This window comes from Phyllobates terribilis, unplaced genomic scaffold (assembly GCF_046119375.1).
Source record: "Phyllobates terribilis strain yellow unplaced genomic scaffold, ASM4611937v1 Scaffold_60__1_contigs__length_8166268, whole genome shotgun sequence".
In the NCBI taxonomy this organism is placed as follows: Eukaryota; Metazoa; Chordata; class Amphibia; order Anura; family Dendrobatidae; genus Phyllobates; species Phyllobates terribilis.
In genome coordinates, this window is record NW_027362820.1 from 5,127,895 (window position 1) to 5,150,915 (window position 23,021).

Genomic DNA, 23,021 nt, shown 5'->3' on the forward strand with positions numbered 1-23,021 from the left:
CACCATCTACCCACATACAGTATAATGTTCTCACAGTACCACCATCTACCCACATACAGTATAATGTTCCCACAGTACCACCATCTACCCACATACAGTATAATGTTCTCACAGTACCGCCATCTTCCCACATACAGTATAATGTTCTCACAGTACCACCATCTACCCACATACAGTATAATGTTCTCACAGTACCACCATCTACCCACATACAGTATAATGTTCCCACAGTACCACCATCTACCCACATACAGTATAATGTTCTCACAGTACCGCCATCTTCCCACATACAGTATAATGTTCTCACAGTACCACCATCTACCCACACACTGTATAATGTTCTCACGGTACCGCCATCTTCCCACATACAGTATAATGTTCCCACAGTTCTGCAATCTTCCCACATACAGTATAATGTTCTCACAGTACCACCATCTTCCCACATACAGTATAATGTTCTCACAGTACCACCATCTACCCACATACAGTATAATGTTCTCACAGTACCGCCATCTTCCCACATACAGTATAATGTTCTCACAGTACCGCCATCTTCCCACACACTGTATAATGTTCTCACAGTACCACCATCTACCCACATACAGTATAATGTTCTCACAGTACCACCATCTACCCACATACAGTATAATGTTCCCACAGTACCACCATCTACCCACATACAGTATAATGTTCTCACAGTACCGCCATCTTCCCACATACAGTATAATGTTCTCACAGTACCACCATCTACCCACATACAGTATAATGTTCTCACAGTACCACCATCTACCCACATACAGTATAATGTTCTCAGTACCGCCATCTACCCACATACAGTATAATGTTCTCACAGTACCACCATCTTCCCACATACAGTATAATGTTCTCACAGTACCACCATCTACCCACATACAGTATAATGTTCCCACAGTACCACCATCTACCCACATACAGTATAATGTTCTCACAGTACCGCCATCTTCCCACATACAGTATAATGTTCTCACAGTACCGCCATCTACCCACATACAGTATAATGTTCTCAGTACCGCCATCTACCCACATACAGTATAATGTTCTCACAGTACCACCATCTTCCCACATACAGTATAATGTTCTCACAGTACCACCATCTACCCACATACAGTATAATGTTCCCACAGTACCACCATCTACCCACATACAGTATAATGTTCTCACAGTACCGCCATCTTCCCACATACAGTATAATGTTCTCACAGTACCACCATCTACCCACACACTGTATAATGTTCTCACGGTACCGCCATCTTCCCACATACAGTATAATGTTCCCACAGTACCACCATCTACCCACATACAGTATAATGTTCTCACAGTACCGCCATCTTCCCACATACAGTATAATGTTCCCACAGTGCCGCCATCTTCCCACATACAGTCTAATGTTCCCACAATACCACCATCCCCCCCACATACAGTATAATGATCCCACAGTGCCGCCATCCCCTAATTTTATTTTATGTTTTAACACTTGGTTTTCTTTTTTTTGGTGTTTTTCATGTAATATATGGAAGCCAACATAAAAATGCTAAAAGAAACATAATATCCAGGAAAGAAAAACACTGTACAAGGAGACATTAGCATCAAATAACTCCTGTCTTGGTGTTCTTACAAACAAGCTCTTATAAATGAGATCTAACGTGATAAAAGATTACAACCTGGGAAAGACGGGAAACATTCATGTGGACAGTCGGTGATGATGAGGTCAGCGACGGACTCTGGCCAAATTTGTTTCTAGAGCCGTATTAGAAGATTAAGATGTCGTCGTCATTATGAAGTTGTTTTTTCTCATGTCACGTGTAATGTATATGACGAGAATTAGCTTTATGGAAGATGAGTCTATAAGAAACGTATTCAGCTGCAGACTCCAAGGAAGAAACTGCTTGTTGTCTGTGGCCTAAAATATATAGGTTTTATTAGTACGTCAGGGACAAAAGCAGAATGTTGTAAAATAATAAAAATACCATTGCTGCTTGGGTTTCTGGGTGATTCTTACTGCAGCAGTGGCCAACTTAGCCAGTGATTGGAACTATGGAGGAGATGTCTAAGTCATCAATTCAACTTATGTTCCAGTCCATAAAAGACTAGAGAATACAACATCTACACATTCTATCTCCTGATATATTTCTCTTATTGTCTCCAGTAATTGTATTAATACACAGAATTCTTTATGATGTTATGTCGGCTCATCTTCTCATTCAGGTCTCTACAATATCGGATCCTCTTAGTGAAGATCTTCTATATAAGAGAATTTTCCTTATTGACCCATCAAAGATGAATATGGACAGAGACAAGATGGCAGAGAGGATATTACACCTCACCCTAGAGATCCTCTTCCGGCTTACTGGAGAGGTGAGAGATTCTGATGACGTCACATTACATCATTCTTATCTATGGGAATAACAGATGGACAGAACTGGAGAGGTGAGGACTCTGGAAATGTCTGGAGGGAGATTTATTAATGTGTCTCTCCATAACCAGGATTACACAGTAGTGAAGAAGACCTCTAGTGGGCACTGTCAGGACCCTGTGTCTGAGGGATGGGAAAGAACCCAGAGCCCAATCATGGGGCCTCCACCTCACCCCCTGATACATGAGGACATCAATGACCAGAAGATCCTAGAACTCACCTACAAGATGATTGAGCTGCTGACTGGAGAGGTGACACTGCTGGAAATGCTGGGACATTATACAGTAACGCTATGGAGGGATCGGGGGGATGACGGTATCATTGTATGTGTCAGGTTCCTATAAGATGTCAGGATGTCGCCGTCTATTTCTCCATGGAGGAGTGGGAGTATTTAGAAGGACACAAAGATCTGTACAAGGACGTCATGATGGAGGTTCCTCAGCCCCTCACATCACCAGGTAATAGACAGGACTAAATACACACGGCCTATAATTATCTGTATGTAAAGAATGAATTCAATCTCTGTATGTGTTTCCTCCAGATCTATCCAGTAAGAGGACAACACCAAAGAGATGTCCCCGTCCTCTTCTTCCACAGGACTGTAAACAAGAAGATCCCAATGTTCCTCAGGATCATCAGGTAGATGGAGAGAAGGTGTCATGAGATCTCCCCTATGATGTGTAGACGGCTGTGAAGGTCTTGTGCTCAGTCTTGTTTTATCCACCAGTATTATATGTTTTATACTTGTGTAATGAGAACGGTGGAGATGGCAGGATTAGAGCTGATCATAGATGTGACTTCTCCATGTTTACAATATTTGTTTCAGGGTGAAGATCTGACCTATATTAATACTACAGAGACATATGTGAGGGGTGATGAGCGGTGTAAAGAGGAGATTCCTACATATGACTACCCAGGTGAGTAGCGACCACTAAATGCAGAGAAGTCACAGATTCTTCTCAGTCACCGGCTGTGGCTGCTTTATCGCTGGTGTAGTCCAGCTGTATCACAATCGTGTGATCACCATTTTACCGCTAGACCACAATATTTTCCTCCATCCGAAAATGTTCACATTACTTTGTGTAATTGTAAAAGATCTTTTCTGTAGAACCTACAACCTGGAGGATCCACCTACCCCCTGGGATTAGTAGACGCTGACCATTACCTGCCCAGATCTGTAAACTGTAAAGCCAAATGACAGCGTACGTAGAATGTTCTGACAAGTGAGAAAATCAAAATTATGATGGACCTGTAAGAGAAAGCGGAGGGTAATGATGCTGTTGGCTTCCTAGATCCCTAATATCTTATTGGATGAATCTACCTTCTCTCCCTTCTGTGCTGCTGAATGTGCTCATATGGTCCCTACAAGACCAGGTCCAGTCTTTGTGGCCAAACTTCACTTTTATGATCGACAATATTAAATGTGCAGTGAGGGGCAAGTGTGAATTTCTGTACAATAACAACAGAGTTTCCCTTTATCCTGACTTTTCAATTTCTTTTTAAACCAACTAACTTCAAACAGGATTGTGATAAACTATACAGAAAACATTACACCTGTGCCATGATATATCTCTAAGCTGTGCGTGGCTGATGGCTGTAATATACATTTATTCACACCTGCAGGAGATGTGTTGGCTCCAGCCCTGGTTTCATGGATTCACTCCATGTCATAAATTCCATTATGTTTTCAATCCTAAGGAATTCAGATTACTGCACAATCTCTCCTGAAATGGGGGCGCTAATACTTTCTCTACTCTCCTGGTCAGGACTCATAGTAGCTCCAATGCTCCACCATAAATGAGTGTGACTCCGGTTTAGTGTTGGAGCTCTCCCTTGTATATACGTTGTTGTTGGGGATGTAACATATCTTTTATTCTGTCTTTTTTTACAGGTTCACTTTGTTTGATTTTGGTGGGATCGGCCTGACTCACTTATTTGACTCTGTAACTCCCTGGTAGTCTTTAAAAGAAGGTCTCCATTACCTCTTCCCAATGCCTGAGATCTAAATTTAAGACACCTCATCCCTGCACTATTATAAAAAGTTCTCTATGAACGTCTAATATTTCTTCTTGAAACTCATCTGACAGAAAATATTGTCCCTTACGATAGTTTAGATTGCCAAGAGCCACCGAGCCCCATACTCTAATTACCCCAGAGAGGTTTCACCACTAGTTACTCATTTATTACTGATGGAGACTGTTGAGTTTGATAATTTCAGTAGATGTTATAGTCTATACTCACAGTTTTTGACTACAGTAGTTAGTTCCCAAAATACTCTGATTTAACCCCTTCCTGCAGACAGTTTTGTGTTCCTATCAGGGCCCATTTTCAAATCTGACGTGTGTCACTTTATGTGGTGATAACTTTGTAATTCTTCACAAAGGATAATAGGAAACAAATGCATCTTACAAATTATTTACCAACTTCTCTTGAATCCAACAATCCCCTATATAAGGTTGTACACTACTGTCTGCGCACATGGCAGGTTAAGAAGGGAAGGAGCGACATTTAGCTATCTGAATGCAGATCTTGCTGGAATAGTTTGCAGACACAATGTATTGGGGACACTGTTCATGGTCACCTGACAGCCCAAAAGATGGCTACCACGAACAGGCTTGGTGCTATCTACTCCATTTTCCTGATCCCAGGGATTGCCTTGCTCATCACCCTTTAACCCCAAGACGAATAGTCTGGTAGCCGGGTCATAACCAGGAGGACCGAGAAAATACTAAATCAGAAGAGTAGTCAGTAAACGGTCACAACAGGAAACAAATACACAAGCCGGGAGCTGAGCACAGAGGACTGATCCAGAGGAGAAAAAGGCTGTATCTGGCAGCTTCCGGCAATATGCTTCCAGCTTTAGTAGGGTGCGGTGCTTTCTGATTGGATGAAGCAGGGAGCAGATTACTCCAGCTGGACAGCACACGCACCCATACTGCCAGACTGGATGGTACTACAGGTCCCAGGCACCCTAATCTTAGTGTTTGGACACAGCCTGCGCCGCCCAGAGCTTCTGGTTACTCTGTCTCCTCCATGACCAGCGCCGCCTGCAGGATGAATAAGACGGCGCCTGGTGACAGAAGCAGACGTCGGGGGAGCAGATCCCAGGGGAGATTGGACACACTATTTACGGAAGCCTTAAAGAAGTTTTCTAGTACTTTTTACAATTGCCCAATGTCTCCCAATGTATTTACCATGTAGCCTGTGAGTGGCGCTATCGGGGGTCACGTGGTGCCTGAGAGCGGCCAGCGATAGCAATGCGCACAGGCAAGAAGGACTGCAGAAGGTAATTGCAAAAAGACTTATGGGCACAGGGTAAAAACATTGGGGGAAATTGGGGCAATTGTAAAAAGTACTGGACAACTTCTTTAATATAACAAAGTGACTCCATTTTGGAAATTATAACCCGCAGTGAATTAATCTATAGACGTAGCGATTATTTTGATTCCAGAGGCACTTTCCGGAAATTAGCACGCAATGAATGGTGGAGAATGAAAATTGCACATTGGCCATTTTATTACCCAACACATAGTGCCCAGATTGTGCTCCAGGAGACACACACCGTAAATGAAGTGGGTTCTTCTCACTATAGTAATACCAAGTACATGGATGCTGAATATGGTTTGGGCACACTGCAAGGCTCAGAAGCGAGGGGGAGATTTGACTTTGAGAGAGCGAATATTGCTGGATTGATTTATTGATGAGTAGAAGCTTTTATTGGTATAATTTTCACATACATAACATTTTTTGATGGCTTCTTATTCCATATTTTGGAGGCAGAATGAACAAACAGTTGGACACCACGCTCTACTGGTTCATCCTATGAGGTTTTCTATTAGACTGTTAACTGTCATTCTGTCAATAACTTGCCATTTCTACAGGCATTTTAAGTAGAAATGTTCAAAAATATAAATTTCAGGGATATTTTATTCAAAATATAATAATTTGTTTTATTCTTGGCAGATGACTGTACCAGGAGATCAGAGGGACAGCTGACATCTTCAGTTTTTAAATCTGATGATCTTGGGATCCCACAGGATACAATTGAAGTGAATGCCATTACTCCAGATATACCATCAATCCTTCACAGCAAAGATCTGTCATCTGATCCTGTGAAACAGGTCCTGTCTTCTGATTCATTACCGACTACTAAGGAAAATCAAAATAAAAAAATAAGCATTAATAAACGAACTGCTCCTAAAGGAACAAAGTCATTTTCATGTTCAGAAAATGGAAATAGTTTTACCCTTGAAAAGTATTTTCTTAAACATCAAAAAATAAACACAGCGGACAATAGATTTTTTTGTTCCAAATATGGGAAATATTTTAACCAGAAATCAGATTTTGACAAGCACCAGAGACTTCACATAGGGGAGAAGCCTTTTTCCTGTTCAGAATGTGGAAAATGTTTCAACCAGAAAGCGCATCTTAATATCCACCAGAGAACTCACACAGGGGAGAAGCCTTTTTCATGTTCAGAATGTGGGAAATGTTTTAACGATAAATCATCTTTGGTTAAGCACCAGAGAATTCACACAGGGGAGAAGCCTTTTACCTGTTCGGAATGTGGAAAATGTTTCAACCAGAAATCAGCTTTGGTCAATCACCAGAGAAATCACACAGGGGAGAAGCCTTTTTCATGTTCAGAATGTGGGAAATGTTTTAACCAGAAATCAGATTTGATTAGGCACCAGAGAACACACACAGTGGAGAAGACTTTTTCATGTTCAGAATGTGGGAAATGTTTTAACCAGAAATCAGATTTGATTAGGCACCAGAGAACCCACACAGTGGAGAAGACTTTTTCATGTTCAGAATGTGGGAAATGTTTTAACCAGAAATCAGATTTGATTAGGCACCAGAGAACCCACACAGTGGAGAAGACTTTTTCATGTTCAGAATGTGGGAAATGTTTTAACCAGAAATCAGATTTGATTAGGTACCAGAGAACCCACACAGGGGAGAAGCCTTTTTCTTAGTCTTTTTTTTTTAATCCAATACATTTGAGATTTTTTTCATTAGTTTTTTTTTTTAACAAAACCAAGAAACCAGTACATACAATAATAAAGCAACATACCATAGGGATCACATACATTCGTCTCTCCTATATATCCTTTCAGCTTGCCCATTACTGCCTGATAACTTGCAGTTCCTAGATCTTCCAATTAACATTCCACATTCTTGAAATCTCTTACAGTTGTGCTCAAGAGTTTACATACCCCAGCAGAATTTTTCCAATCTTGGCCTTGTTTGAGAGAATATGAATGATAACAAAAAAACTTTTCCTCCACTCATGGTTATTGGTTGGATGAAGCCATTTATTGTCAAACTACTGTGTTTTCTCTTTTTAAATCTTAATGACAACCAAAAACATCCAAATGACCCTGATCAAAAGTTCACATACCCCAGTTCTTAATAGCGTGTATTGCCCCCTTTTAACATCAATGACAGCTTGAAATATTTTGTGGTAGTTGTAGATGAGGTTCTTTAATTTCTCAGATGGTAAAGCTGCCCATTCTTCTTGGCAAACAGCCTCCAGTTCCTGTAAATTCCTGGGCTGTCTAGCATGAACTGCGCGCTTGAGATCTCCCCAGAGTGGCTCAATGATATTGAGGTCAGGAGACTGAGATGACCACTCCAGATCCTTCACTTTGTTCTGCTGTAGCCAATGACAGGTCGACTTGGGCTTGTGTTTTGGATCATTGTTATGTTGGAACGTCCAAGTAGGTCCCCATGCGCAGCTTCCGGGCTGATGAGGGCAAATTTGCCTCCAGTATTTGCTGATAACGTGCGGCATTCATGTTTCCTTCAACTTTTACCAAGTTTCCTGTGCCATTGTAGCTCATACATCCCCAAAACATCAGCGATCCACCTCCGTGCTTTACTGTAGGAATGGTGTTCCTTTTTATCATAGGCCTTGTTGACCTCTTTCCAAATGTAACGTTTATGATTGTGGCCAAAAAGTTCAATTTTGGTCTCCTCATTCCAAATTACCTTGTTCCAGAAGTTTTGAGGCTTGTCTCTATGCTGTTTGGTGTATTCTAGGTGAGATACTTTGTGGCATTTGCACAGTAATGGCTTTCTTCTGGCGACTTGACCATGCAGCCCATTTTTCTTCAAGTGCCTCCTTATTGTGCATCTTGAAACTGCCACATCAATAGTTTTCAGAGAGTCCTGATGTTCAGCTGATGTTATTTGTGGGTTTTTCTTTGCATCCCAGACAATTTTCCTGCCAGTTGTGGCCGAAATTTTTGTTGGTCTAACTGAGCGTGGTTTGGTTTTTACAGAGCCCCTGATTTTCCAATTGTTAATCATAGTTTGAATGCTGCAGACTGGCATTATCAATTCCTTGGATATTTTTTTTTGTATCCCTTTCCTGTGTTATACAGGTCAACTACCATTTCCCGTAGATCCATTGACAATTCTTTTGCTTTCCCCATGACTCTCAATCCACAAACGTCAGTGGCTGGATGAAAGATGCAAGAGTCTGTCTGGATCCCAGAAACTCACTCAGCTTTTACGCACACACACTGATTACAAGCAAACAGGTCACAGGTGAGGATGTTACCTTTAGTAGCCATTCAAACCCATTTGGGTCAAATTCTGTGCATGTTATCAGGCCAAAATCACCAGGGTATGTGAACTTTTGCTCAGGGTCATTTGGATGTTTTTGGTTGTCATTAAAATATAAAAAGAGAAAATTTAGTAGTTTGACAATAAATGGCTTCACCCAACCAATAACCATGAGTGGAGAAAACAAAAAAACTGTAGCATTCATATTCTCTGAAACAAGGCCAAAAAATGAAAAATTCTGCCGAGGTATGTAAACTTTTGAGTACAACTGCCTTTATGTGTATATATATATACAGGAGCTTTGCTATGCTTTATAACTTTTAGTGCTGCGCTGACACCAGTTAGGTAGATCATGCACTGCACATGACCTAAAGAACTTGTTAGCTCTGGTCACCCGGATGTTGTCATGATGACATCGAGTCACCATGGCTATGAGTGGCCCCTGAGGTGTGGGCTAACTAATTTCTGATGACATGGGACATCACCTCTTTCAGGATATATTATTTAATAAATTAGGTTCAGTTTCACCTATTAACCCTTGTGTACCTGACAAATTTGTAGCAAATAGAAAAATTGCATTTTTACCACTAAAATGTCATATTTCCACGACTCAATGTTATAAAATTCTGTAAGGCACCTATGGGTTCGAAATACTTACTACACCCCTAGATTAATTCCTTAGGCAGTGAAGTTTCCAATATGGGGTCACCGGGGGAGGGGGGGGGGGGGGTTTCTGCCACCTCAGGGGCTCAGCTAATGGAGCCCACAATCTATTCTAATGAAATCTGCGTTTTTCAAGCCAAAACCCAAAGCAGAAACACCGAACATGAGGTCATGGAAGGCATATTACCTAAGTGGCCCAGGGTGCCGAGTGTGGCGCATACTCGGTCGGTACCCTGGACCACGTAGAACAGAAGTATAAGTCATATTACCTATCTTGTCTACAAGTTTTGACCTGACCCTCATGTTGAACACGTCCTCTAACATCTAACCAGCATCTTCTGGGCACTCCTCTCCACAGCCGGTCATTAAGCCCCTTTCTTATATATAACACTGTCTGCCATTGATCTGGTGTTATGTCCATTGTGTCCCCTCCCCCTTCCCTCTCTTTGGAATACTCTATACCTTACATTATACTTCCTTCATTAGTCATTGACTCTATTTAAATCTTCACAAGAGGGATTCATTCCCTGGTGCCATCAGTTGGCTCGCCGCCTGTGTAGGACCACTTTATATCTACAATCATCTTATGCTATACAGTTAAGCTCATCTATATGTTATTTTTAGGCTACCCGAGGTTCATTGACATGCTACACTAGGTATATTGCTTTATACGCTTGGCCTCACTCTACTTGTACATACTTGCTCCTTTGTGGTTCAGACTACATGTGTGTGTGTGTGTGTGTATGTATGTGTATTTATATATATTATATATTTAACTATTTGTGTATTTATACAATCATTGTAATTTATGTAGTGTGGGCACCCGCTTCTGCGGTGCCACCATGTAACCAATTGCTTGTTAAAGGTTTTTGACTGACCTCATATTCGGTGTTTCAGGGCTTGGAATGGAAGGAGCGCATTTGACTTTTTGAAAGTAAAATTTGCTTGAATAATTAGTGGGACGCCATGTTGCATTTGGAGAGCCCCTGATGTGCCTAAACAGTGGAAACCCACCACAAGTGACACCATTTTGCAAACTAGACCCTTCAGGGAACTTATCTAGATGTGTGGTGAGCACCCTGAACCCCCAGGTGCTTCACAGAAGTTTATAACATTGAGACGTAAAAATAAAATTACATTTTTCCAGCAAAAATGTTTTTCAGCCAGCAATTTTGCATTTTCATAAGTGTAACAGGAGGACGCAATGTCGTGTTGGGGAGTCCCTGATGGAGCTGTATGGCAGCTTGTCTTTTGCGGGCCAAGATGACGTTTTCAGCGGTATCATTTTTATTTATATTTGTCTTTTTGATCTCGTTTTATTCCACTTTTTGTTCGGCGGTATGATGATAAAGCATTCTTTTTTTTATTTTTTTATTTTTACTGTGTTCACTAAAGGGGTTAACTAGTGGGACAGTTTTATAGGTCAGGTCGTTCCAGTTGCGGCGATACCAAATATGGGTACTTTTATTGTTGTTGTTTTTTCTCACTTTTTTTACTTAGTCCCACTATGGGGACTACTTATAGTAGCAGTCTGATCGCAGCCATAATACACTGCTCAAAAAAATAAAGGGAACACTAAAATAACACATCCTAGATCTGAATGAATGAAATATTCTCATTGAATACTTTGTTCTGTACAAAGTTGAATGTGCAGACAACAAAATCACACAAAAATAATCAATGGAAATCAAATTTATTAACCAATGGAGGCCTGAATTTGAAGTCACCCCCCAAATTAAAGTGGAAAAACACACTACAGGCTGATCCAACTTTGATGTAATGTCCTTTAAAACAAGTCAAAATGAGGCTCAGTATTGTGTGTGGCCTCCACGTGCCTGTATGACCTCCCTACAACACCTGGGCATGCTCCTGAAGAGGTTGCGGATGGTCTCCTGTGGGATCTCCTCCCAGACCTGGACTAAACCATCCACCGACTCCTGGACAGTCTGTGGTGCAACGTGACGTTGGTGGATGGAGCGAGACATGATGTCCCAGATGTGCTCAACAGGATTCAGGTCTGAGGAACGGGCGGCCAGTCCATAGCTTCAATGCCTTCATCTTGCAGGAACTGCTGACACACTCCAGCCACATGAGGTCTGGCATTGTCCTGCATTAAGAGGAACCCAGGGCCAACCGCATCAGCATATGGTCTCACAAGAGGTCGGAGGATCTCATCTTGTTACCTAATGGCAGTCAGGCTACCTCAGGCGAGCACATGGATGGCCCTCCAAAAAAATGCCACCCCACACCATTACTGACCCACTGCTAAACCGGTCATGCTTAAGGATGTTGCAGGTAGCAGATCGCTCTCCATGGCGTCTCCAGACTCTGTCACATGTGCTCAGTGTGAACCTGCTTTCATCTGTGAAGAGCACAGGACGCCAGTGGCGACTTTGCCAATCCTGGTGTTCTGTGGCAAATGCCAAGCGTCCTGCATGGTGTTGGGCTGTGAGCACAACCCCCATCTGTGGACGTCGGGCCCTCATACCACCCTCATGGAGTCGGTTTCTAACCGTTTGTGCAGAAACATGCACATTTGTGGCCTGCTGGAGGTCATTTTGCAGGGCTCTGGCAGTGCTCCTCCTGTTCCTCCTTGCACAAAGGAGGAGGTAGTGGTCCTGCTGCTGGGTTGTTGCCCTCCTATGGCTCCCTCCACATCTCCTGGTATCTGCTCCATGCTCTTGATACTGTGCTGACAGACACAGCTACCCTTCTTGCCACAGCTCGCACTGATATGCCATCCTGGATGAACTTCACTACCTGAGCAACTTCTGTGGGTTGTACTGTAGACATCGCCTCATGCTACTGTATCTCTAGGGGTGAGAGAAATGGCAAAATGAAAAAGTGACCAAAACAACAGCCAAAAAGGATGAGAACAGAGAAATGGTCTGTGGTCACCACCTGCAGAACCGCTCCTTTATAAGGGGTATCTCGCTAATTGCCTATCATTTCTACCAGTTGTCTGTTCCATTTGCACAACAGCAGGAGAAATTGATTCACAATCAGTGTCGCTTCATAACTGGGCAGGTAGATTTCACAGAAGTGTTATTGACTTGGAGTTACATTGTGTTAAGTGTTACCTTTATTTTTTGGAGCAGTGTATAAATATATATATACAGTATATATATATATATATATATATATATATATATATATATATATATATATATATATATATACTGTATGTATATATATATATATACACTGTGTGTGTATATATATATATATATATATATATATATATATATATATATACTGTGTGTGTGTATATATATATATATATATATATATATATATATATATATATATATATATATATATATATATATATATATATATATATATATATATATATATATATATATATTATAAAATCTCCAGCTTGGGTATAAATATATAATACGTGCAGTAATTACTTAGTAAACTCTAAGTAAAATTTTCCACTAAAATAAAGTACAATGTGTCTCGAAAAAATTATCTCAGAATCACTGGGATTTGTTAAAGCGTTTCAGAGTTATTACCACATAAAGTGACACTGATCAGAATTGTAAAACAGATTCGGGGGGAAGGGGTTAACAAGATACAATTTTCAGTTAAAACATTTCCCACATTAAGAATATGAAAAAGGCTTCTCCACTGTGTGAGTTCTTTGGTGACTAAGAAGAAATGATTTCTTCACAAAAGATTTTCCACATTCTGAACAAAAAAAAAGACTTCTCCCCTGTGTGGGTTCTCTGATGTTTAATAAGCTTAAGCTGCAATTTCTCTACAAAACATTTCTCACATTCTAAACATGAAAAAGGCTTCTCCCCTGTGTGAGTTCTCTTGTGCCTAACAAAATAGAATTTTTGGTTAAAACATTTTCTACAATCTGAACAGGAAAAAGGCTTCTCACCTGTGTGAGTTCTCTGGTACTAAACAAAACTTGATTTCTGTGTAAAACATTTCCCACATTCTGAACATGGAAAAGTCTTCTTTTCTGTGTGACTGCTCTGGCGTCTAGCAAGATGTAATCTCCAGTTAAAAAATGTCTCACATTCTAAACAAGAATACAGTTTATCCCCTGTGTAAGGTCCTTGATGTGTGATAATATTTGATTTCTGTATAAAACTGTCATGCCTCGGGATTTGATCGGTGGTCCTGTTCTTTTATGTTGGCGTCTCTGTCCACGGAGCCACAGCAGGTTCTGTACCTGTATGGGTGCTGATTACCATTTGCCTTTGTCCATTCATTTCGAATAGCAATTGTTTTTCATTTGTTATCTTGCCTGTCCTACTAGTTAAATCTTCCCCCTGCTGGTCTTCGCTGCTGCTGATAGTCTTTAGTGGATTCTGCTTGGAGTTCTGGTCCTACTTCTGAATATCTAGGCCAGTCCAATAAGTGTACTGCTTGGGTTTCTTCCTATGCTGCACGGTTCCTTAGGAGGTACATGATACATTCAACAGCCTTTCAGGGAGCCAGGTCCGAGTTGTCTTCTCTAGTTTTACCTTCAGGATTTATACAGGTCTCCCCTGTGTGAAGTCTGTGGTGTTTAACAAGGTGTGATTTCACTACAAAACATTTTCCACATTCTGAACATGAAAAAGGCTTCTCCACTGTGTGAGTTCGCTGATGTTTAATGAGCAGTGATTTCTTTGCAAAACATTTCTCACATTCTAAACATGAAAAAGGCTTCTCTTCTGTGTGGGTTCTCTGGTGTCTATCAAGATGCGATTTCTGGTTATAACATTTCCCACAATCTGAACATGAAAAAGGCTTCTCCCCTGTGTGAGTTCTTTGGTGACTAACAAGATATGATTTTTGGATAAAACATTTTCCGCATTCTGAACATGAAAAAGGCTTCTCCCCTGTGTGGGTTCTCTGGTGTCTATCAAGATGCGATTTCTGGTTAAAACATTTCCCACAATCTGAACATGAAAAAGGCTTTTCCCCTGTGTGAGTTCTTTGGTGACTAACAAGATATGATTTTTGGATAAAACATTTTCCGCATTCTGAACATGAAAAAGGCTTCTCCCCTGTGTGGGTTCTCTGGTGTCTATCAAGATGCGATTTCTGATTAAAACATTTTCCACAATCTGAACATGAAAAAGGCTTCTCCCCTGTGTGAGTTCTTTGGTGACTAACAAGATATGATTTATAGTTAAAACATTTCCCACATTCTGAACAGGAAAAAGGCTTCTCCCCTGTGTGAGTTCTCTGGTGCTGAACAAAACGTGATTTCTGTGTAAAATATTTCCCACATTCTGAACAGAAAAAAAGCTTCTCTCCCGTGTGACTTCTCTGGTGTAGAACCAAACTTGATTTCTGTGTAAAATATTTCCCACATTCTGAACAGGAAAAAGGCCTCTCCCCTGTGTGACTTCTCTGGTGACTAATAAGAGATGATGTATTCACAAAACATTTTCCACATTCTGAACATGAAAATGGCTTAACCCCTGTGTGAATTCTCTGGTGTTTAACAAGATACGATTTCCAGATAAAAAATTTCCCACATTCTAAACAAGAATACAGTTCCTCCCCGGTGTGAATTCTCTGATGTGCGAGAAGAATGGATTTACCTACAAAACATTTCCCACATTCTGAACATGAATATGGCTTCTCCCCTGTGTGAAGTCTCTGGTGTCTAACAAGGTGTGATTTCCCTACAAAACATTTTCCACATTCTGAACATGAAAAAGGCTTCTTCCTTGTGTGACTTCTTTGATGTGTAACAAGAGTTGATTTATCTACAAAACATTTTCCACATTCTGAACATGAAAAGATCTTCTCCCCTGTGTGAGTTCTCTGGTGACTAACAAGTTGCGATTTCTTGTTAAAAAATCTCACACGGTCTGAACATGAAAATGGTTTCTTTGCTTTAAGAGCAGTTTGTTTTTTAATGGTTCTTTTATGGCTTGGATTTTCCTTAGTAGTCTGCAATGAATCAGAAGACAGGACCTGTTTCAAAGGATCAGATGACAGATCTTTGCTGCAAAGGGATGATGGTATTTCAGGAGTAATATAATTCACTTCAATTGTATCCTGTGTGATCTCCAGCTCATCTGATTTAAAAATCAAAAATGTCAGCTGTTCCTCTGATCTCTTAGTACAGACAACTGCAAAGAATAAAACCAATTATTATTTTTTAATAAAATATCCTTGAAATTAATATTTTTGAACATTTCTACTCAAATTGTCCGTAAAAATGTTAAGTTATGTAAAATATTGAATTATTCACCAAGATGACAGTTCACAGTCTAATAGAAAACCTCATAGCATGAACCAGTAGTGCATGGTGTTCAACTGTTTGTTCATTCTGCCTCCAAAATATGGAATAAAAAGCCACCAATGTTATGTAGGAGAAAATAATATGAATAAAAATATATACTCGTCTCACAAAAAACAAGACCCTATTCAGGTCCATCATCTGTCAGTGGAAAAACGAAGGTTTCCTCATTATTAGTGGCTCAAAGGCTTTTGAAAAGCAACATGGCTTCCATAAACCAATCCAGCAATATCCGATCTCCCAAAGTCAAATCTCCCCCTTGCTTCTGAGCCTTGCAGTGCGCCCAAAAGACATTTAGCATCCATGTATTTGGCATTACCATAGTGAGAAGAACCCAGTTAATTGATGGTGTGTGTCTCCAGGAGCACAATCTGGGCACTATGTGTTGGGTAATAAAATGGTATATTTCCAATTTTCATTCTCCAACATCCACTGTGTGCTAATTTCCAGAAAGTGGCTGTGGAGTCAATATAGTCACTATTCCTATAGATGAATTCACTGAGGGTTATAATGTCCAAAATGGAGTCACTTATGGGGATTTCTACTGCTATGGTTTTTTGCCATTTTGGTCACATTAGGGCTTCTGCAAATGGTGTGTCCCATCTCCTCTGGGATCTGCTGCGGTGACGACTGATTCAGTCACCAGGAGCTGCCTTATTCATTTGGCAGGCAGCACTGGTGATGGAAGAGACATCTGAACCAGAAGCTCTGTGAGGCATAGGCTCTGTCCAGCTACTAAAATTAGGGTGCCTTTGACCTCTAGTACCATCCAGTCTGGCAGTATGGGGGTGTGTGCTGTCCAGCTGAAGTAATCTGCTCTCTGCTTCAGCTAATTAGAAAGCACCACACCCTACTAAAGCTGGAAGCATATTGCCGGAAGCTGCCAGATACAGCCTTGTTCTCCTCTGGTTCAGTCCTCTGTGCTCAGCTCCCGGCTTGTGTATTTGTTTCCTGTTGTGACCCCGGCCCGTTTACGGACTACTCTTGTGTCTTCTGATTTTGTATTTTCTCTTCCCCCCTTGTTCTGACCCGGATACTTGACTATTCTTCTTCCCATCTCACTCCCCAGAACAGCAGGTAACACCGTGGCCCAAGCCTAGGGGTCTCTGTGTAAGTCCAGATCCATGTAGAGGGGATAAAGGGTAGGGAGTAATGATGAGCGACCATGCTCGCTACTGCTTGGGACTCGCCCGAGCATCGACATGCTTGGCGAGTATTTCCGGCTTGCTCGGGGTCCCCGCCCTGCATGTTTGACGCTCTTTAGAGAGCCAACGAACATGCAGGGATTCCTGCCAAGCACTGTATTGTCGTAGCCATGTTGGTTCTGGCATTACAGTGATTGGCTGGCCGCATAGCGTCATCAGGTCTATATAAGACTTGATGACACTAGGCTCGTCACAGTCTATCCCGGGAACAGGCAGAGTAGGGAGAGGTGCTGCTGTGTGAGGGACAGAATTGTCGGTGTAATAATTAGATATACAGTACAGACCAAAAGTTTGGACACAGCTTCTCATTTAAAGATTTGTCTGTATTTTTATGACTTTGAAAATTGTACATTCACACTGAAGGCATCAAAACTATGAATTAACACATGTGGAATTATATACTTAACAAAAAAGTGTGAAACAACTGAAAATATGTCTTATATTCTTGGTTCTTCAAAGTAGCCACCTTTTGCATTGATGACTGCTTTGCACACACTTGGCATTCTCTTGATGAGCTTCAAGAGGTAGTCACTGGAAATGGTTTTCACTTCGCAGATGTGCACTGTCAGGTTTAATAAGTGGGATTTCTTGCCTTATAAATGGAGTTGGGACCATCAGTTGTGTTGTGCAGAAGTCTGGTGGATACACAGCTGATAGTCCTACTGAATAGACTGTTAGAATTTGTATTATGGCAAGAAAACAGCAGCTAAGTAAAGAAAAACGAGTGGCCATCATTACTTTAAGAAATTAAGGTCAGTCAGTTCGAAAAATTGGGCAAACTTTGAAAGTGCCCCCAAGTGCAGTTGCAAAAACCATCAAGCGCTACAAAGAAACTGGCTCACATGAGGACTGCCCCAGGAAAGGAAGACCAAGAGTCACCTCTGCTTCTGAGGATAAGTTTATCCGAGTCACCAGCCTCAGAAATCGCAGGTTAACAGCAGCTCAGATTAGAGACCAGGTGAATGCCTCACAGAGTTCAAGCAGCAGACACATCTCTTTAATAACTGTTAAGAGGAGACTTTGTGCAGCAGACCTTCATGGTAAAATAGCTGCTAGGAAACCACTGCTATGGACAGGCAACAATCAGAAGAGACTTGTTTGAGCTAAAGACACAAGGAGTGGACATCAGACCAGTGGAAATCTGTGCTTTGGTCTGATGAGTCCAGCTCACCCCAAACCATCTCGATTGGGTTCAGGTCTGGTGACTGTGGAGGCCAGGTCATCTGGCGTAGCACCCCATCACACTACCTCTTGGTCAAATAGCCCTTACACAGCCTGGAGGTGTGTTTGGGTCATTGTCCTGTTGAAAAATAAATGATGGTCCAACCACCGTGTCTTTGTGCGAAGTAGAAAAGGTGAACGGATGGACTCTACATGCCTGGTTCCTACCGTGAAGCATGGGGGAGGAGGTGTGATGGTGTGGGGATGCTTTGCTGGTAACACTGTTGAGGATTTATTCAAAATTGAAGGCATACTGAACCAGCATGGCTACCACAGCATCTTGCAGCGGCATTTGCGTTTAGTTGGACCATCATTTATTTTTCAACAGGACAATGACCCCAAACACACCTCCAGGCTGTGTAAGGGCTATTTGACCAAGAAAGAGAGTGATGGGGTGCTACGCCAGATGACCTGGCCTCCACAGTCACCAGACCTGAACCCAATCGAGATGGTTTGGGGTGAGCTGGACCGCAGAGTTAAGGCAAAAGGGCCAACAAGTGCTAAGCATCTCTGGGAACTCCTTCAAGATTGTTGGAAGACCATTTCTGGTGACTACCTCTTGAATCTCATCAAGAGAATGCCAAGAGTGTGCAAAGCAGTCATCAAAGCAAAAGGTGGCTACTTTGAAGAACCAAGAATATAAGACATATTTTCAGTTGTTTCACATTTTTTTGTTAGGTATATAATTCCACATGTGTTAATTCATAGTTTTGATGCCTTCAGTGTGAATGTACAATTTTCAGTCATAAAAATACAGAAAAATCTTTAAATGAGAAGGTGTGTCCAAACTTTTGGTCTGTACTGTAGGTAGTGGTACTCAAGGAGTATATATAAATTCATCTGAACTAACAGTCCTTCTGAGGACTAATCCAGCTGCATATATTCAGTGGTGATAGCAGGAGTTAGGCAATCAGGCAGTCAGGGTTTGTGGCAGTGTATACAGCACAAGAGGGTCCATTGCACATTCTGTCTGCTGCTGCTGTTACAGATATCCGTAGATATAGCCCAAGGTATCAGGGGCCAGGGTTAAAAATTTTTTTTATCTTAATCCTTATTATTTGCTTAAAAAGTAATCCAGAGTACACCATTTTACTGCTCCATTTGCTTGTTGGCAGAATACAGACAGATTTTTTTTATTTTATTCACATTACTGTATTGTGGAAGCAGAGAAACTTTTTTTTTCAATGATCAGACTATTAAAATTTAGACAGCTGTGTTTTGTTGAACCAATTGATAGTTGGTCGCTGAGAAATACCATACTATTTGGCGACTACCTGAAACTGTGGCCATCAGACGTGATCCCATATGACCTGCCTAATAATCCAGCAATTTTTGTAAGTGTGTCAAATATTACACTCTATTTAAAAAATTGCAGTTGTGGGTTCAAACCTATTCACAGTTGGCTGCTGACAAAATCTGTGAACAATGTTGTCAGAGTATTACACCACTGCCAAAAAAGAAAACATACAAAAAACAAGCTAAAATAGAAAAAATGTTAAGAAACATTCTTTCCAGGGTAATGACTTGTATATAAAGCCAAAGAAATACTAAAAAAAAAATTATGGACTGTGGAAGACATTTATGCGACCAGAATGAACTCATCTGGAGCTGATGATACCACCTAGCAGCACCTGTCCCTATTGTTAATGCATCTAACAGCATTATCGATAGGGAATAGAACAGATTTTACATTTTTTGGGCAGCACCAGCAGCACGCAGTATAAGGCAATAATACCTGGCTGGATCGGTGTAATATGCAATCCATACTGCGATTCCTCACCCGTAAATGAATTTCAGATAAGACAGTTAATATTCTAGAATATAGAATCTATTTGAATTTTCTTTCCCATTATTAAAGAGTGTGTCTCCAATACTGTTTGTTACGCTCGCACCCGGACTGACTGGCATGAGCGTGATTAGTGATCCCACTGTACCATGAACCGAAGAGTGCCTGGAGGGGCGTAACTAAGTATCAACCCGATCCGACCAAGGTCGCACGGCAGCTTAGTCGACTCCGTGGACCAAGGAGGAACCGAGCAGAGGGACCAGGTGCGACTCCAGGTCAGATCCCGGTCACAGTTGTTGACCCACACCGGGGAATGCAGGAACAGGCAGGTTAGACTGGCATACAGGCAGGTGGGTATTGGCAAGTACAGCTGGTATGCAGACAGGTGGGTACTGGCAAGCACGGCTGGTATGCAGACAGGTGGGCACTGGCAAGCACGGCTGGAGTGCAGGCAGGGAGGTACTAGCAGGTTGGAGCGCAGGCTGGATAGGGTCCAGTACAGACTGGGAGACAGGTGCAGAGCCGCAGATGCGGTAGACAAGCAGAGTAAAGCAAATCCGCCGGAGCAGAGGACAAGGCAGAGCAGAGAGAAACTGCTGGTGCGGTGAGCAAGCAGAGCGGAACGAAAACCGCAGGTGGGCAAGGCAGAGCAGAGCGGAACCGCCGGAGCGGTGGACAAGGCAGAGCAGAGAGAAACCGCAGGTGCGGTGGACAAGGCTGAGCAGAGAGAAACCGCCGGAGCGGTGGGCAAGCGGTGGGCAAGGCAGAGCTGAGAGAAGCCGCCAGAGCGGTGGGCAAGGCAAAGGAGAGAGAGAAGCCGCCGGAGTGGTGGGCAAGGCAGAGCAGAGAGAAACCGCTGGTGCGGTGAGCAAGGCAGAGCAGAGAGAAGCCGCTGGAGCGGTGGGCAAGGCAGAGCAGAGAGAAGCCGCCGGAGCAGTGGGTAAGGCAGAGCAGAGGGAAGCCGCCGGAGCGGTGGGAAAGTCAGAGCAGAGAGAAACCGCCGGAGCAGTGGGTAAGGCAGAGCAGAGGGAAGCCACCGGAGCGGTGGGCAAGTCAGAGCAGAGAGAAACCGCTGGAGCGGTGGGCAAGACAGAGCGGAGCGAAACCGGGGGTGCGGTGAACAAGGCAGAGAGGACAGGGCTCTGTTCACATGGAACAGACTGGAAAATACAGGAAGATGGCTAGAACACAGGAGGAAGATACGGAGGAAGGGAAAAGGGACAAGCAGAACCAGATACACACAGGGTACTTCCTATGAAGTAGCGAGTGGACACAAAACTCACAAACAGAAGTACAGAGACAACGAGTTGGAGTTAGGTGCAGGTTCAGATACTGCAGGAAAAGGGAAGGTACGGACATAGAGACAAACAGGTAACAGGCTAGGATACAGTTCAGACAGGAACTGCTACTGCAATGAGATACAAGAACGAGCCTGGGTATACAGCCCCCAGAGTGGCGGAAACAGACTAGAAGTCACAGGTAACAGGTCTGGGTATACAGCCCCCAGAGTGGCGGAAACAGACTAGAAGTCAGAGATAACAGGTCTGGGTATGCAGCCCCCAGAGTGGCAGAAACAGGACAGGACCTGGCAATACAGTTGCAAAGACAAACTGAGTGAAAGTGTTACTCAGGCACCTCCTTCTGGGTGGAGGGGGTTTAAATATCCAGTGACTCACAGCAATAGGCTGGAGACGCATTAGGGGTGTGCCCACAGCAGCTATAAGAATCAGGAAGTAACCGGGCCGCCACCCTAAGCAGTCAGTCAAGAGACATGCACACAGCATGAACGGGAGCACGGTTTTTAGGCTGGACTGACAGGTAAGATTGCGGTCTTGCATAGTGGGAGGTGGTGCACTATGCAAGCACGCTGCCAGGGATGTTACACTGTTATTGCATATGCAGCAATTTCAAGGGCTGCCAAAAATTAGGACGCACTCCAATACACATTTGAAGAGCTGTAAAAAAACAAATAAAATAAAAACACAGTAGGATCTTTCTTTTGTATAAAAACCAGACTCGCTAATGTACCCTCAATGTAATAACATTGTTCAGCTCCTGCACCCCCCTCCTCCTCCTGTTCGGCATCCATCTCCGAAATGACCACATCAGTCCCAAGTTGGAAGCACTGCAGCACTGCCTTGGCCAAGCGGCAACAGGCTGTGCTGAAGATAATATGCTTAATGCTTAGGTGACAAAACACACACCGGTGCAGAGTTGTTGAAAGCTGTAACACAACAGGCAGATTGGTGGATCTCACCGCTGAACATACAGCTAGGCATGGTCGTGTGTGACAAGATGGTGGCCTCTATCATCATCACGACCTGCAAGGTTTGCACTATGAACTCTCCTGAAGGAGAAGCCAGGGCCCACTGGAGGAGTTTCCGGTTCTCTGGTGGGCCCATCCAACCCAGACGAGAAGCAGCCCTGGCTAAGAAGTCTGTGGGAAGGTTCCCGGACATTCTATGGTTGCTTTTTTACTGTGGACTGGCTCCAGAAATCTATAAGATTGCAATCTATAAAATCCCTTCACTGGCTCCCCCATTGCCCAGAGACTCCAGTTCAAAACCATAACCATGAGATGCAAAGCCATCCACAACCTGTCTCTTAAATATATCTGGGACCTAGTCTCCTGGTACTTACAGTACAGACCAAAAGTTTGGACACACCTTCTCATTTAAAGATTTTTCTGTATTTTCATGACTATGAAAATTGTACATTCACATTGAAGGCATAAAAACGATGAATTAACACATGTGGGATTATATACTTAACAAAAAAGTGTGAAACAACTGAAAATATGTCTTATATTCTAGGTTCTTCAAAGTAGCCACCTTTTGCTTTGATGACTGGTTTGCA

The 23,021-nt window shown here is 42.4% G+C and overlaps 1 protein-coding gene across 1 annotated transcript in view; it reads right to left on the minus strand.

The window, feature by feature from the left end:
* Positions 1–11,207: 11,207 nt before the first annotated feature.
* LOC141192387 (uncharacterized) overlaps positions 11,208–23,021 on the minus strand; it is a 391,820-nt gene continuing 380,006 nt past the window's right edge. Inside the window, exons 21-22 of the mRNA XM_073661906.1 lie at positions 13,584–15,783; positions 11,208–12,501 (exon numbers count right to left, since the gene is read on the minus strand). Coding sequence (XP_073518007.1) covers positions 14,138–15,783 — 1,646 coding nt within the window. The 3' untranslated portion in view covers positions 11,208–12,501; positions 13,584–14,137. The remainder of the gene's footprint in view (positions 12,502–13,583; positions 15,784–23,021) is intronic.